At 37.5% G+C, this 12111-nt stretch overlaps 1 protein-coding gene and 1 pseudogene across 2 annotated transcripts in view; both read left to right on the top strand.

The window, feature by feature from the left end:
• SSBP2 (single stranded DNA binding protein 2) overlaps positions 1-12111 on the top strand; it is a 424376-nt gene that overhangs the window by 353440 nt on the left and 58825 nt on the right. For both annotated transcript variants that reach the window (XM_036741120.1, XM_036741118.1), the window contains exon 6: positions 1115-1174. In XM_036741120.1, coding sequence (XP_036597015.1) covers positions 1115-1174 — 60 coding nt within the window. The remainder of the gene's footprint in view (positions 1-1114; positions 1175-12111) is intronic.
• Positions 8584-9220, top strand: LOC118857470 (annotated as a pseudogene).

Raw genomic sequence — 12111 nt, 5'->3', positions numbered from 1 at the left:
TTAGTCAGACCCTTAATATGACAGTTTCCTGAGTAATTATATAAAATCCCACCATCCCTGCCACTTACCACTCATGTGATATTTAGGCACATCACTCCCTGGGCCTTAGTTTCCTGATTCGTCAAATGAGGGTGTTGGATTAGATGACTCATGAGGGTCCTGGCAGCTCTAAATATTTGATGCTGTGATAAGTGTAAGTGTTCAGCCAGAGAAGAAAGTGAGAGGGACTGGACTTACGATATCACTGGCAACTGGCATCAGGATCTCCCATAAGAGGAAATGCCTATCAGTGCACATGCACATCTTCCGGGCCACATAGGCACCTAAAGGGTGTTTCCCAGAGTGCAGAGAAATGCTTGCCTAGGGTCACACAGCCAGTGTGTGGATAAGAAGCAGCATGGCTATGGGATAAAGATTGGTTGGGGGGCAGGGAAGAGCTGAGTTCAACATCTTCCCTCCAAACCAGAAAATTGGCCCTAAATTAATATTATTTCTATCATCATTAATAAATATTCAGTGACTCCCAGAAATCTGTGATGTTCTTGATAGGCGTATTATTGCTGATAATGCAGATCGCAACCCACCTACATCTGCTCATCCTACACAACCCTTGATCCTGTCTTTTCCCTTGAAATGTTGACCACACAGGTGCTTAATCCCTTCTTTGAGTTTTTGTAACATCTCCAGGATACCAAGTGGAACATGGGCCATTTCATTTCCTTTTTGACCATATATTTAGGGACATCCTATATACTATGTATCATTTTGTAATTCCTTGTTTGTAACGCATAATAGCCTGCATACACATGTACACATGCACACACACGTACACACACACACACACACACACACACACACACACACCTGTGCCTCTCCATTAATGATAATGCATATTTTGATTCCTATGCAATATTAAGGGTAAAGTCAGAGTTCACATAATCTTCAATAAAAGTCTCAAAGTATATCTCCTGGGTGACATGATACTAATTTCCTCAAGAGGTTTATTTAATAAAAGGTAGCCGTATATAAAAATAGTATGATAAATATCTTAAAGATATAAGCCTTAGATTTTTGAATCTCACAGCAGTGTTATATGCTCTCTTTTTTTTAATAGCCTTTCATGTCACCTCGGTACCCTGGAGGTCCAAGACCACCACTGAGAATACCTAACCAGGTAAGGCCTCTATGAAATATAAATTTGCATTATAATTCAGTAAAAAATTCTGAATTTTTACGAAATGTAAAAAAATCATGTCTGTACTTTTTAATGCTACTTTTACTGTGATTCCTAAGCACCTTATGCTTTTTTCTTCGTTACATAATTTTGCCTCATAAAAATCATAGAATTTAAAGCTGCAAGGACCTTAGAGATTCCCTAGTCCATTTCCCTGATTCTGTTAATGAGGAATCTTATGAGATCCAAAGAGGTTACCTTGAGATTATACAGTTAGTGACACAACACTTCCAATCATTGTCTTCTGCCTGTTCCTTCCACTACGGCATTCTGAAAAAGTGGGTAAATGTTAGTTAAGTATTGCCAGTTAAAACCTTGCTATAGTGAATGTTGTTGAAAAAATCATCATTAACCTAATTTTTTCATTTCTTTTCGTGTTACTTACATTTAAGTTCATAATTTCGATTTTAGATCAATTATAACTATATAATTAACTAAGACTATTTTTATCTCGATCTACAGCTAGGTTGCTAGCCTTCCGATGGTTCTCTAGCTTCTTGACATATATTGATATAGTGCAGGCTTTAGGCTCACTCTCCCAGTTGGCAGGTCAGGTCTTGGAGGGCAGCTCTTACTTCCCCCTCAGTTAATCCTGAAGGGTTATGGCATCTAAAACTATTGCTCACAAGCCCTGGCATTCATTCCCTTCACCCTCCACAATTTAACTTAACCAGTTAGCAACTGCCCAATTACAGTTAACCTGACATCAATTAGCTTTTACAAAGGGACCAAAAAGAACAATAATCCTCTCCTCCCCACACTGGGAATCACATTCAGTCCCTGGAGAGAGTGGACTCGTATTTGAAGTGGCGGCTACACTTTAGGTGGAACCTTCTGGCCCGTGAATACTTTTCTCCCTCTTCTAAGTTCATTTCTACATTTGGTATAACCAGTTGGCAAGGTGCTCCCTTGCTTAGCTAGGCTGGGTCAAGCATATCATTCCTTAGGGCTGTTGCAGCTATGACAGAGTTTGCTACTGATGACATTTTCTTTGGCCCCCAATGGCTCTTCCAGATGAGGAAAAGAGTAAGATATCAGTTGCTTGAAACTTATATGCAAACTTAGTTCTAGCTCAGAAGCTAACTAAAAGAATTTTTGTCACATAGTAAGCTGACAGGAAACAGTCAGAGGCTATCTGTTTATTCTCTGAAATGGGAGAAAGGAGAGCAGAGTCTCTCTCTTGCATGTGCAGGAAAGCAGCCTCACTAAGATTCCACAGGCACAGGAACTAGGCAGGAAATAGTGACCACTCAAAGGACTGAGCTCTCACCCAATACAAAAATAAGTAGCCTCTGACTTCTTGTGGCATTTCACATGTCTTTAGATCCACATGTTTCTTAGGCAATTAAGCCTTCCCTGAGCACCTACTATGTGCTTACCACTGTGAGGAAATACAAACTAAGTGTAAAATATGTTCCTTTGTTCAAGGAGCTAGGAGGACAGTTCACAAAAACATAAAACACTTAGAAAACAATCACAGAACGACATGGTGCTAGTGAGTACAAACAAAAGATGGCCTTTTCCCTAATTCCATTTGTGTCTAAAGGAAAACTGTCCATATCTGTAATAGTATTAATTTATTCTCTTCTTATCCTAACTTTTGCATGTTTTCTCCACCATTAGAATGTGAGCTCTTAAGGAGAGGAGCCGTTTTTGCCTGCCCCCTTCCCTCCTTTTTCTTAGTGCCAGCACTTAGCTCAGAAGCATTTAATAAATGTTTGTTGACTTCATTAACTCATTTTCTTTTTAACCCCTAATATTGCTCCAAAATACAAATCTTAAGCCCCACACCTTCCTGAATTATTCCTTTATGCTAATTCTCACAGTAATTCTACCAAATTTCAAATTCTACCAAATTTAACCCATTTCTACCCTAATTTTGGTTGAAATGTTTGTAAAGTCCTTGCAGAATCCCATAACAAACAATCTTCCTCTGCGGCCACTGTAGAAGCAAGAAATACTAGCTTCCAATCCCAGCTCTGGGTGAAGACTTGTACCATGGACAGGGTCTTTCACTCTTTCTGTGACCAGCAGTGCTCATTGGAGCTGCTGGAGCATCTCTCCACAATCCCAACTCAGTATTGAAAAACATGGTCTAAGCCAGGGAATAGGCCATGAAATGGGAAAGTATACAGATGCCTTGGATCCTGACATATGGAAACCCTATTTTCTCTATGGGTGAACACATACATTGACATTCAAATCTGCTTATTTATGTAAATGCCTTTATTGTTTCTGCATAGAGGATGGGACTTTTTCAACTGCTGTTTCTGAATTTTGCTAAGAATTTTTCCAGCTTCCTATTTTATATTTTGTACTAGTCACAATTGAAATTACACTAAGAAGAGGAACACTCAGAGCACCTATAGGAAGGGCAAGGTGGTTTCCTTGTTGCCCAAATACTTAGAGAGCCCTTCATGACTCTGCAACGATAGCTTCCCTGATGATGATGGCTTGAAGGCCAGAGAAAATACAGGGTGTCCCAAAAGTCTTAGTGCAGTTTTAAGCTTTTAGATCTTACTCTCTCAATTGGCAGTTAAGCTTTTAAAGCTTAAAACTACACTAACACTTTGGGGGCACACCGCCCTTTCAGGAGTTTCTACAGTCCCGTTTGTCCTTAACCCTGTTGTTTTCAGAGACTAAGGGACTCCGTAGGTGAGCTTCTTCTACCTTAGCTAAAAGAGGACTTTTATACCACCTGTGTAAGAATTTTAAACACTACCTCCTGAGCCTAAAAATGTTCCTCCTTAACTCAGTAGATAAACTGAAAATTATTTTGCTTTATGTCTGTAATAGTTAATTTCCTCTATTTAGTCAACAATTAGCATCCTCTTTCTTATAAATATATGTAAAAGAAGCCTTCCGGTACTTGTAGAATAGGGCTGCTAGGTGATACAGTGGTTAGAGCACTTGGCCTGGAGTCAGGAAGTCCTGAGTTCAAATCAGGCCTCAAACACTTATTAGCTGTGTGACCCTGGGCAAGTCACTTAACTCTGTTTACCTCAGATTACTCCTCCATTTGAAAGAGGACTTGCAAACGAGCTAGAGAAGAAAATGGCAAATCACTCCATTATCTTGCCAAGAGAACCCACAATGAGGTCATGAAGAGTCACAACTGAAACAATTGAACAAGAACAACCTGTGTAATGACTGTTTTTAAATATTGGGCAAAATTGCTGCATAGAAATGTTTCATAAATTCTCAGTCAGAGTAGCCTGACATTTTTGCATGACAGGAGTGTTGGTGGCTCTTTAAGCCTGGATACATTTTACCTCCTCAAGTGAAGTGTGCTGAAATCAGTGGTGCCTTGTCCCCATTTATGTTTGTTTTATAATGTATATGACAGGCTCTTTGTTCCCTTTGTTTTTTCTCATAAACACTGAAATTTTGCTAATTCATATTCTACTAATTCAATATTTATAATATTTTACTTCTGTACTACTGAGAGAAAAGGTTTCTCAGGCAAATTAGTAGTATAAACTGGATCATATAGGGGAATAATATTTGCCCTCCTTAAGAATGAACAATTTTTGAGCACTTTCATAAGATTGTCTTACATACAACTAATATAATAGTTACAAATGAATCACACACCCATTAAAGTGGGACTGATAGAATCTTTATGGTTAATAGTAAGTTGGCATTATTACATATGTATTTGGAACAATAAAAATTTAATAATACTCTCGTTAGTATTCTATAATTCAGTTGTTTTATTAATTTATATTGGCCTTTGAATTAATGTAGTTTTATTGTATTGTCAAAAATATTCCTACCAAGAGACTGAATAATAAAATGTTAAATACCTAATGATTGTGGCATGTCATTATGAATCCATAATGCTCATCTTTAAAATGAGCAAAAACTGGAAGAATTCATAGCTGCAATTGATTAAGACAGTCTTCCACCTTAGATTTTCTTTAGGCTTTTCCCCATAGTTTGTGTGTAAACACACAAAAAGGGTACTTTTTATAATATGTATCAGAGGTTGTAAGTGCTGTTTGTTTGGGGAAGGTAAAAAGCTATGAAGTAATAAAATATTTGCAACAAAAAGGAGGAAGCTATAGTAGCCATTGTGGTGGTGGAAGAGAGGAATGCCTTGAAGTATGTTGGGCAAAGAATAAATGCCAATAAACTCAGGAGCCATGAGAGAATACTTGGACTTTGTCTCATTGCAGAAAAGCTTCCTTGACTCTGAGTCAGGTAATCTAACAAGAATGTTTAGAGACATCTAAAGCTCCTCCTAATCTGAGCCCTTCTGACTTCTCCAGGCTTTTTGTAATTTGTCCCACTTCACACTCTACAATTCCTGATACGCTGGCTCACTTGCACTTCCTGAAGCCCAGCATCCCCTTCTTCACAGCCTCTCTCCTTTTGCCTGGAATATTCTGCCCTCTCACTTCCACCTTCTGGTTTTGCTTCCTGATGTCCCAGCTGCTAATGCCTTCCTCTCTCACTGGCTTCTATCTACTCTGCATATATCTTATACGGACCTCATTTCCACGTTGTCTCCTCCATTAGAATGTCAGGTCCTTTGAGGGCAGGAGCTGGTTTTGCTCCTCCTACCTCCTCCCTTTATTAGTCCTTAGCAAAAATGCCTGATGTAGTAAATGCTTAATAAATGCTTGTTAACTCAACTTGAGAGATAGCATAGAGATAGGGAATGGATTTATGCTCTCATTGGTATAGGAAACTTCCTCTACCTCTGAGGGTCTTTACCCTCTCTGTAAAAGGCAGCTGGGTGGTGAGATGGATAAAGCTCTGGGCCTGAAGTCAGGAAGATTCATCTTCCCCAGTTCAAATCTGGCCTCAGACACTTACTAGCTGTGTGACCCTGAGCAAGTCACTTCACTCCGTTTGCCTCAGTTTCCTCATCTGTAAAATGAGCTGGAGAAGGAAATGGCAAACCACCTGAGTATCTCTGCCAAGAAAACCCCAAATGGAGTCATGAACAGTAGGAAGTGACTGAACAACCACAACAAAAATCTTCTCTATAATTTAGAGGGTTGTCTAGAGCACTCAGCTCAAGTGACATACTTGTCCAGGGATGTTATCGTGACATTTCACCCAATCTTCCTGACTTTGAGGCTAGCTCTCTATCCACTATGCTGTGCTGATCTAGTTTTCTTCCCATTGTAGAGAATGGAAAGCTAAGTGATCAAAAGTCTTTAAAAAAAATAGAGCTTGTTATTCATTCAGAATAATGAAAATTCTTGGACTTTTAAGTACTTCCTAAGACTGTAATGATCTCTTCTAATTAAAATTGTATTCTCCACTATTTTTTCTTCCTACTGTTTTCTTTGTATTTGATGATATGATTTTATATATTAAAATTGAGAGATGTATGTGAAATACAAATAAAGTTAAGATTTGATCAGTTAGAGGGTGTAACTGTTATTGTTGAAAGGCTGTGGCTTCCAGAATATTCTGTGTATCAAAAGGGAAAAAAGAAATTTAAGAGCAGATACTGAATACCCAAAGGAAGGTGCAACTGTTTTTCTGTTAACTATGTGAAGTTATCAGAATCCTTTTTCCCCATAAACTCTGTCAACAATTAAGTGAATTGAAATTGTGCGTCGTAAGCGCAGTCTATTTCAGATCGTGTCCTCTGTTGGCTGTACTAGAATAACCTTATGTTTGCCTGTTGTGCTTTACAACCCTCAAGAAATAGCTGCGCAACTCTGGAGGCAATCTCATGTTGTAAGGATATTATTTATTAATATAAAATGAATCATTTTTCTGCCCACACATGTTCAGTAAGAGGACTTGGGTTTTAGCATTCTAAATGTAAATACTGCTACGCAATACTAGTTCTAAAACCTATTCTTTTTTCAGTATTGTACCTTCCATTCAGATAGGAAAAGTGGGCATCTGGGTGAAAGAAGCCTTTAAAACACTTTAGTCTTACAAAGAAAATAAACATGATCAGCCAGATTTTCAAATCCCAGAGCAAGAGAGAAACTTGTAACTTTAACAAACCCTATAGTTACACTTCTTTCACAGTACGTGATTTGAATACCTTATTCAGAGTTAAGTTCCATTTAGCAGCCATGTCCTTTACCAGTAATCTTGTACCTTTTTTTCGGCATGTCACCCTAATTTAAAATGTGAAAACCACCAGGATGACATGATGCAGTAAAGACTTCTACAGTATAAATGCAAGTACATTCTGCACTGGGTAAATCAGTGGCACTGTATTTTGCAGTTGAAAATATAGAGAATCGGGTTTCTAGAAACAGATGGCTTTGATGAGGGTTGGACTATAAAAATTAAATATACTAAGGCCTGCTTAATGCTTAGATTCATAACTATTTGAATATACTTAGGATTTATAAAAATTAATGGCTAATGATTAGAGGAAGAAGTTTTGTTCCTTTGCCAGGTCAAGATAGCCCCTTCCATCATTGAATTCTCTTTGCTTATTGTTTTTCAGTTACGATAGTGGTTGTTCTTAGAGTAGTTAATAATATATATTATTGAAATATTTAAACACCAAGTATACATTTCAGCTATATAAATAGTAATTTGTTATAAAGTATGCCTAAATTATTTATATTATGATTACATGTGTTTAAAATTATTATTTGAAATCCCATGGAATCAGATTTTTTTTTTAAATCTCATTTCCTTATGACTTGAAGTTGTAAGTATTGTATGAAGGACTTTAATGGTGTGGGGGAAAAAGTAATAACAGATCACACATGCCTGCAAAATAGTACTTTTTCTCTTCCTTCCCACACCAAATAAAATAAAGTCTTTCATCCAGTGCTGTGAGCTCTTGCCCCATTTAAATCTTAGTTGCACAAGACATCTGGGTTTGATTTTTGGTCCTGTTGCTTCTCCCAAAGCTTCAGAGAACATAAAATATCTCATTAACCTGAAGCCTTTGTACCACGGTAATGTTCTTTTCAGATGTTAGCAAATAAAATATATGTATGTGTGTGTGTATATATATGTACACACACACACACACACTGTATATCCAGCTAGCAACCCCAAAGGAAAATAGGAAATCTACATATAAAATAGTAGCTTTTTTCTCCCCCCAAAATCTCCTTGCAATCTGACTATACTGTTTATTTCTGCATATTTTAATAATGTTTTCTCCTGATAATCTTATTAAAGAAGAAAAGAAGGAAGAAAAATAAATACTATGTTAAACCTACTTCATTTTGCAATAGGTCTGGCAGTGATTAAATCAAATTTGTATAAAGGGTATAATATTTTAAAGCATTATAGTAACCTCTTGGGGTCTGAGATTGTTTTATTCTTTGCTCTTGCTTCCTCGGTACCTAGGAGAGTGCTTGGCATATAGAAGGTACTTAAAAAGTTCTTGTTGACTTAACATAATGGTAATCACTATCAAGAACCATTTATTGAAAGAAAGGTGGCAGAATTGGAGAAGTGCCCCAGGACTGCCCAGGGACTGGTGGTGCTCAGGTAGGCAAAGGGACTTCCATTGGGAGCTGTGTACCTCCAAGGTCAACCCCACCACTGACCCAACAATAGAGGAAATCAAAGAAGAAAGGAGCACTGTGGAATACAAAATCTTGGTCTTGTCTGTGAAAGATGGTGTTAGCAAAAGTACTTCCAGTACTCCCTTTATTCCTGGTCTCACAGAAAGTGACAGTAAACTGGTTGCTTTGCTGGATCTTGATGTAGGTGAACCCTCAGTTCCCAAGATAAACAACGCTAGAGGGAGAAGAGTTTCACCAGCGAGGTATTGGATGGTCTCTAGTATATGTTGAAGAAAATCTTGGTAGGATATCAGTAGACTTCTTGATTTCCAGTCCTGATGATGCTGTTATCTGGCAATGACCCCAAAACATGGTAGGAACAAGCAATTTCTTCATGATTTGGCTTGAGAGAGATTGACTCGCTCGATGGACATATCCCATCTGGCACTTCAGATGAAAATGTATCCATAGTGCACTACTCATAGATGAAGCAGAAATAATCTCAACGCTTCAAGAAGTATTGCAGTAGGATGTTGGAAAACAAAAGCAACAAAAAACTTTTGTCATAAAGTCTGGATACAGCTAATATAGGCCAGTTTGAAGTTAGACAATGGAAAATAAAGCTCAAAAGGTATATTGTGGCCACATTATTGAGGAGTGTGTGTGTGTGTGTGTGTGTGTGTGTGTGTGTGTTTAAATTTAAGCTTTCTAGGGATCAAAACTGGAAAACAGAGTTTTTTTCTGCTATAATGGGAATTAGACTTTTCTGGAAAGAGAGGAATATTAATTACGAGATTTTATTGCAAACTCTTCCATGTACACTGTTCTTCAAATCAGATAATGCAGATTATCCTCCCATCACTAAAAAGCTATCCAGTATTTGACCTTTTCCAAACAAACTCCAGTTAGATTTGCTGAGAATGGTAAATATTAAAATTGGGAGGGGGAATGTAAAAGTGAGGTTCAAACTCCCCCCACGTTAGCACTGCTAGCCTAATGAGGTAAACTTATTGATTGATTTAAGCAATCAAAACCAATGTGGACAGAACCTGTATACCTCCTTGAATCAAAGTCTATGAGAGACCGTATTACACCCTAAGGAATCTATATAAAAGGGAGAAGTTTTCTCAGTACCAAGGGAGAGATTGTGAGCATGTGGATTTAACGGGCTGAAGCAAGCTGGCATTCCCAGTACATAGATGAGGAGCAAAGGGAGGGCTGAGTTATGCCAATAAGGGAGATCTCAAGGAAAATCATTGGCTATATAAGCATTTTAGAGCAGAGCATTAGAGAGCTGAAAGATATTTAAGGGGAATTCTTTCCCCAAGTTACCCTTCCATTGCCTGTCTTTCCTCAGATACTCCCTGAGCTGAAAATAAACTGATTTTTATAGTGTTACACTTGAATGCCAGGTGAAAGATTATGAACTTATTTCAGGAAGTAATGAATAGAAACTCATATTGCTCTATGATAAAACACAAAATGAGTGTTTGGATATTTAGAGCAAATAATTTATATCAAATCTATGAAGTTGAACCTGTCAATGAGATATCAATATAAAATGTTTTGACTCACAAAATGCTTCTTAAAAGTAAACTATAGGTCCATGACTAGGGATAGAGAGACCATCCATCCATCCATAAGGAAAATGTTATGAAAGTCAAAATTTTAACGAGGTCAAATGGATGATTAAGAGCATGATAACTGAAGACAAATTTAGATTTTTTAAAATAGACTTAAAAGGATACTTAAGGATGTTTACAATGATTATATCAGACATTTGAGCAATGAATAGAAAGAGCAAAAACTTGACTTTTACTTTTTATTATTTTTTGAGGCAGTAACCATTGATGAAATAAAGTGTTTCCAGAATTACCCAGAAAGTGTCAGTGCCAAAATTTTCTATAATTTTCCTAAATTTCCAAGAGAATGTGTATGTCAAAATCACAACTGAAAATAGTGATGGTTGTTTCTTTGATATTGATGGCATCACATGAAATTTATCCTATGGTGCTCAATAGTTAATCAGGCTAATCATTTAGATATAAGGTGTGTGCTGCCCATGTACGTTATGTATATCCACATAGAATGTCAAAACACAGCTCATGAAGAGCATTGATGGATATCTCTGGAATCTTGCTCACTCCTCTCTAAGGGAGATTGTAATTTCTGCCTTGAGGGGAGCTAGAGAAACGACCATGAAGGTGAGTGTTCAGTTCTCCATTGATGTAAGGGTACCAGACGAGAATTATGTCTGTCTGCCCTCTTCCCCCCGACCCATTGCAAAACATTGCTGGTATAGGGGCCTGGTTGGTTCAGAACGAAAAGCCACTAGTTTCCCTAGTAACTCTCTCTTAAAGCAGGGAAGGTATACTAAACTTATACCCATTTTCTTGGCCCCTTAATTCCAACATCTGGTTTCACAAAAGATCTAAGCAAATAAAAAACAAAAATAAGGAAAGTTTTATAGATTAACCAGAAAATATACAAGTCTAAATCTGCTTTCCCACTGAGAGCAAGATCTCAGCTTAAACAGTCTCCAGTCTTGCCAAAGGGGAAATTCCTAAAAGTCTCTCAGGAGGCAAGCTGAAAATCAGAGACATGTTGAGGAACAGACTTCCTTACTTATCTTTTAAGAAAACCTTTCTCTTTCTCCTACCTGGAGATATTCCTGAATAGGGTCTGGAATCGCATGTCTTTTTTGAATAAGGACTCAAGAATGTCCCTCCTCTCCAAAACTCTTGTACGAACACTGCTCCTCAAAGCACTTATGCAGCATCACATCAGCATTCTCTCCACCATTTAGGTGGAGCCTTAGGAAAGCCTCATGAAAGATGGTCTAGCTTGGCTGGAAATCAGGGTTACAATGAAACTGCCATGTTTGAAAGAGTCAATATGACACAAAAGGAGCGAACTAAGGTCTAGGATTTCTTCACCATGGTACTCATCCAGATTCCATTGAAACAATTTTTAATTGAACTGGTATCCACATAACTTTTAGCTATTTCAAAGTATCATATCTATTCCCACCAGAAGAATGAAATTTTTCCACTAGTGGGTTGTATTTTAATGAATGTGGTGGTTTTTGAAGGCAGCTTCAAAAGAGAAGTCCCCAAAATATTCTGGGCTCTGCGACATCATTTTGCAATACATGTTTTAGTCTTTCAGAGACTCATTTATATTCGTAAGTTTAGTATGTTTATTTACAAATAGGCCTATTATCCTATGTACTTTATAGATACCATAAGCACAAAAGTAGCAAAACTATAAATTGTTTAATAATTTAGAATTTTTAACTAATTAACATTCCAACTTAAAAAAATTCTTTAAAGAAGTAATTATTTAACTGTAGGAATATTCAGTGTTCATGGCTTGGGAGGGAAGGGAATAAGTATTTATTAAGTACCTCACACCCTGCAA

This window comes from Trichosurus vulpecula, chromosome 1 (assembly GCF_011100635.1).
Source record: "Trichosurus vulpecula isolate mTriVul1 chromosome 1, mTriVul1.pri, whole genome shotgun sequence".
Lineage (NCBI taxonomy): Eukaryota > Metazoa > Chordata > Mammalia > Diprotodontia > Phalangeridae > Trichosurus > Trichosurus vulpecula.
Note: the sequence above shows the minus strand (reverse complement) of the source record. Positions and strands in the feature narration are given on the sequence as shown.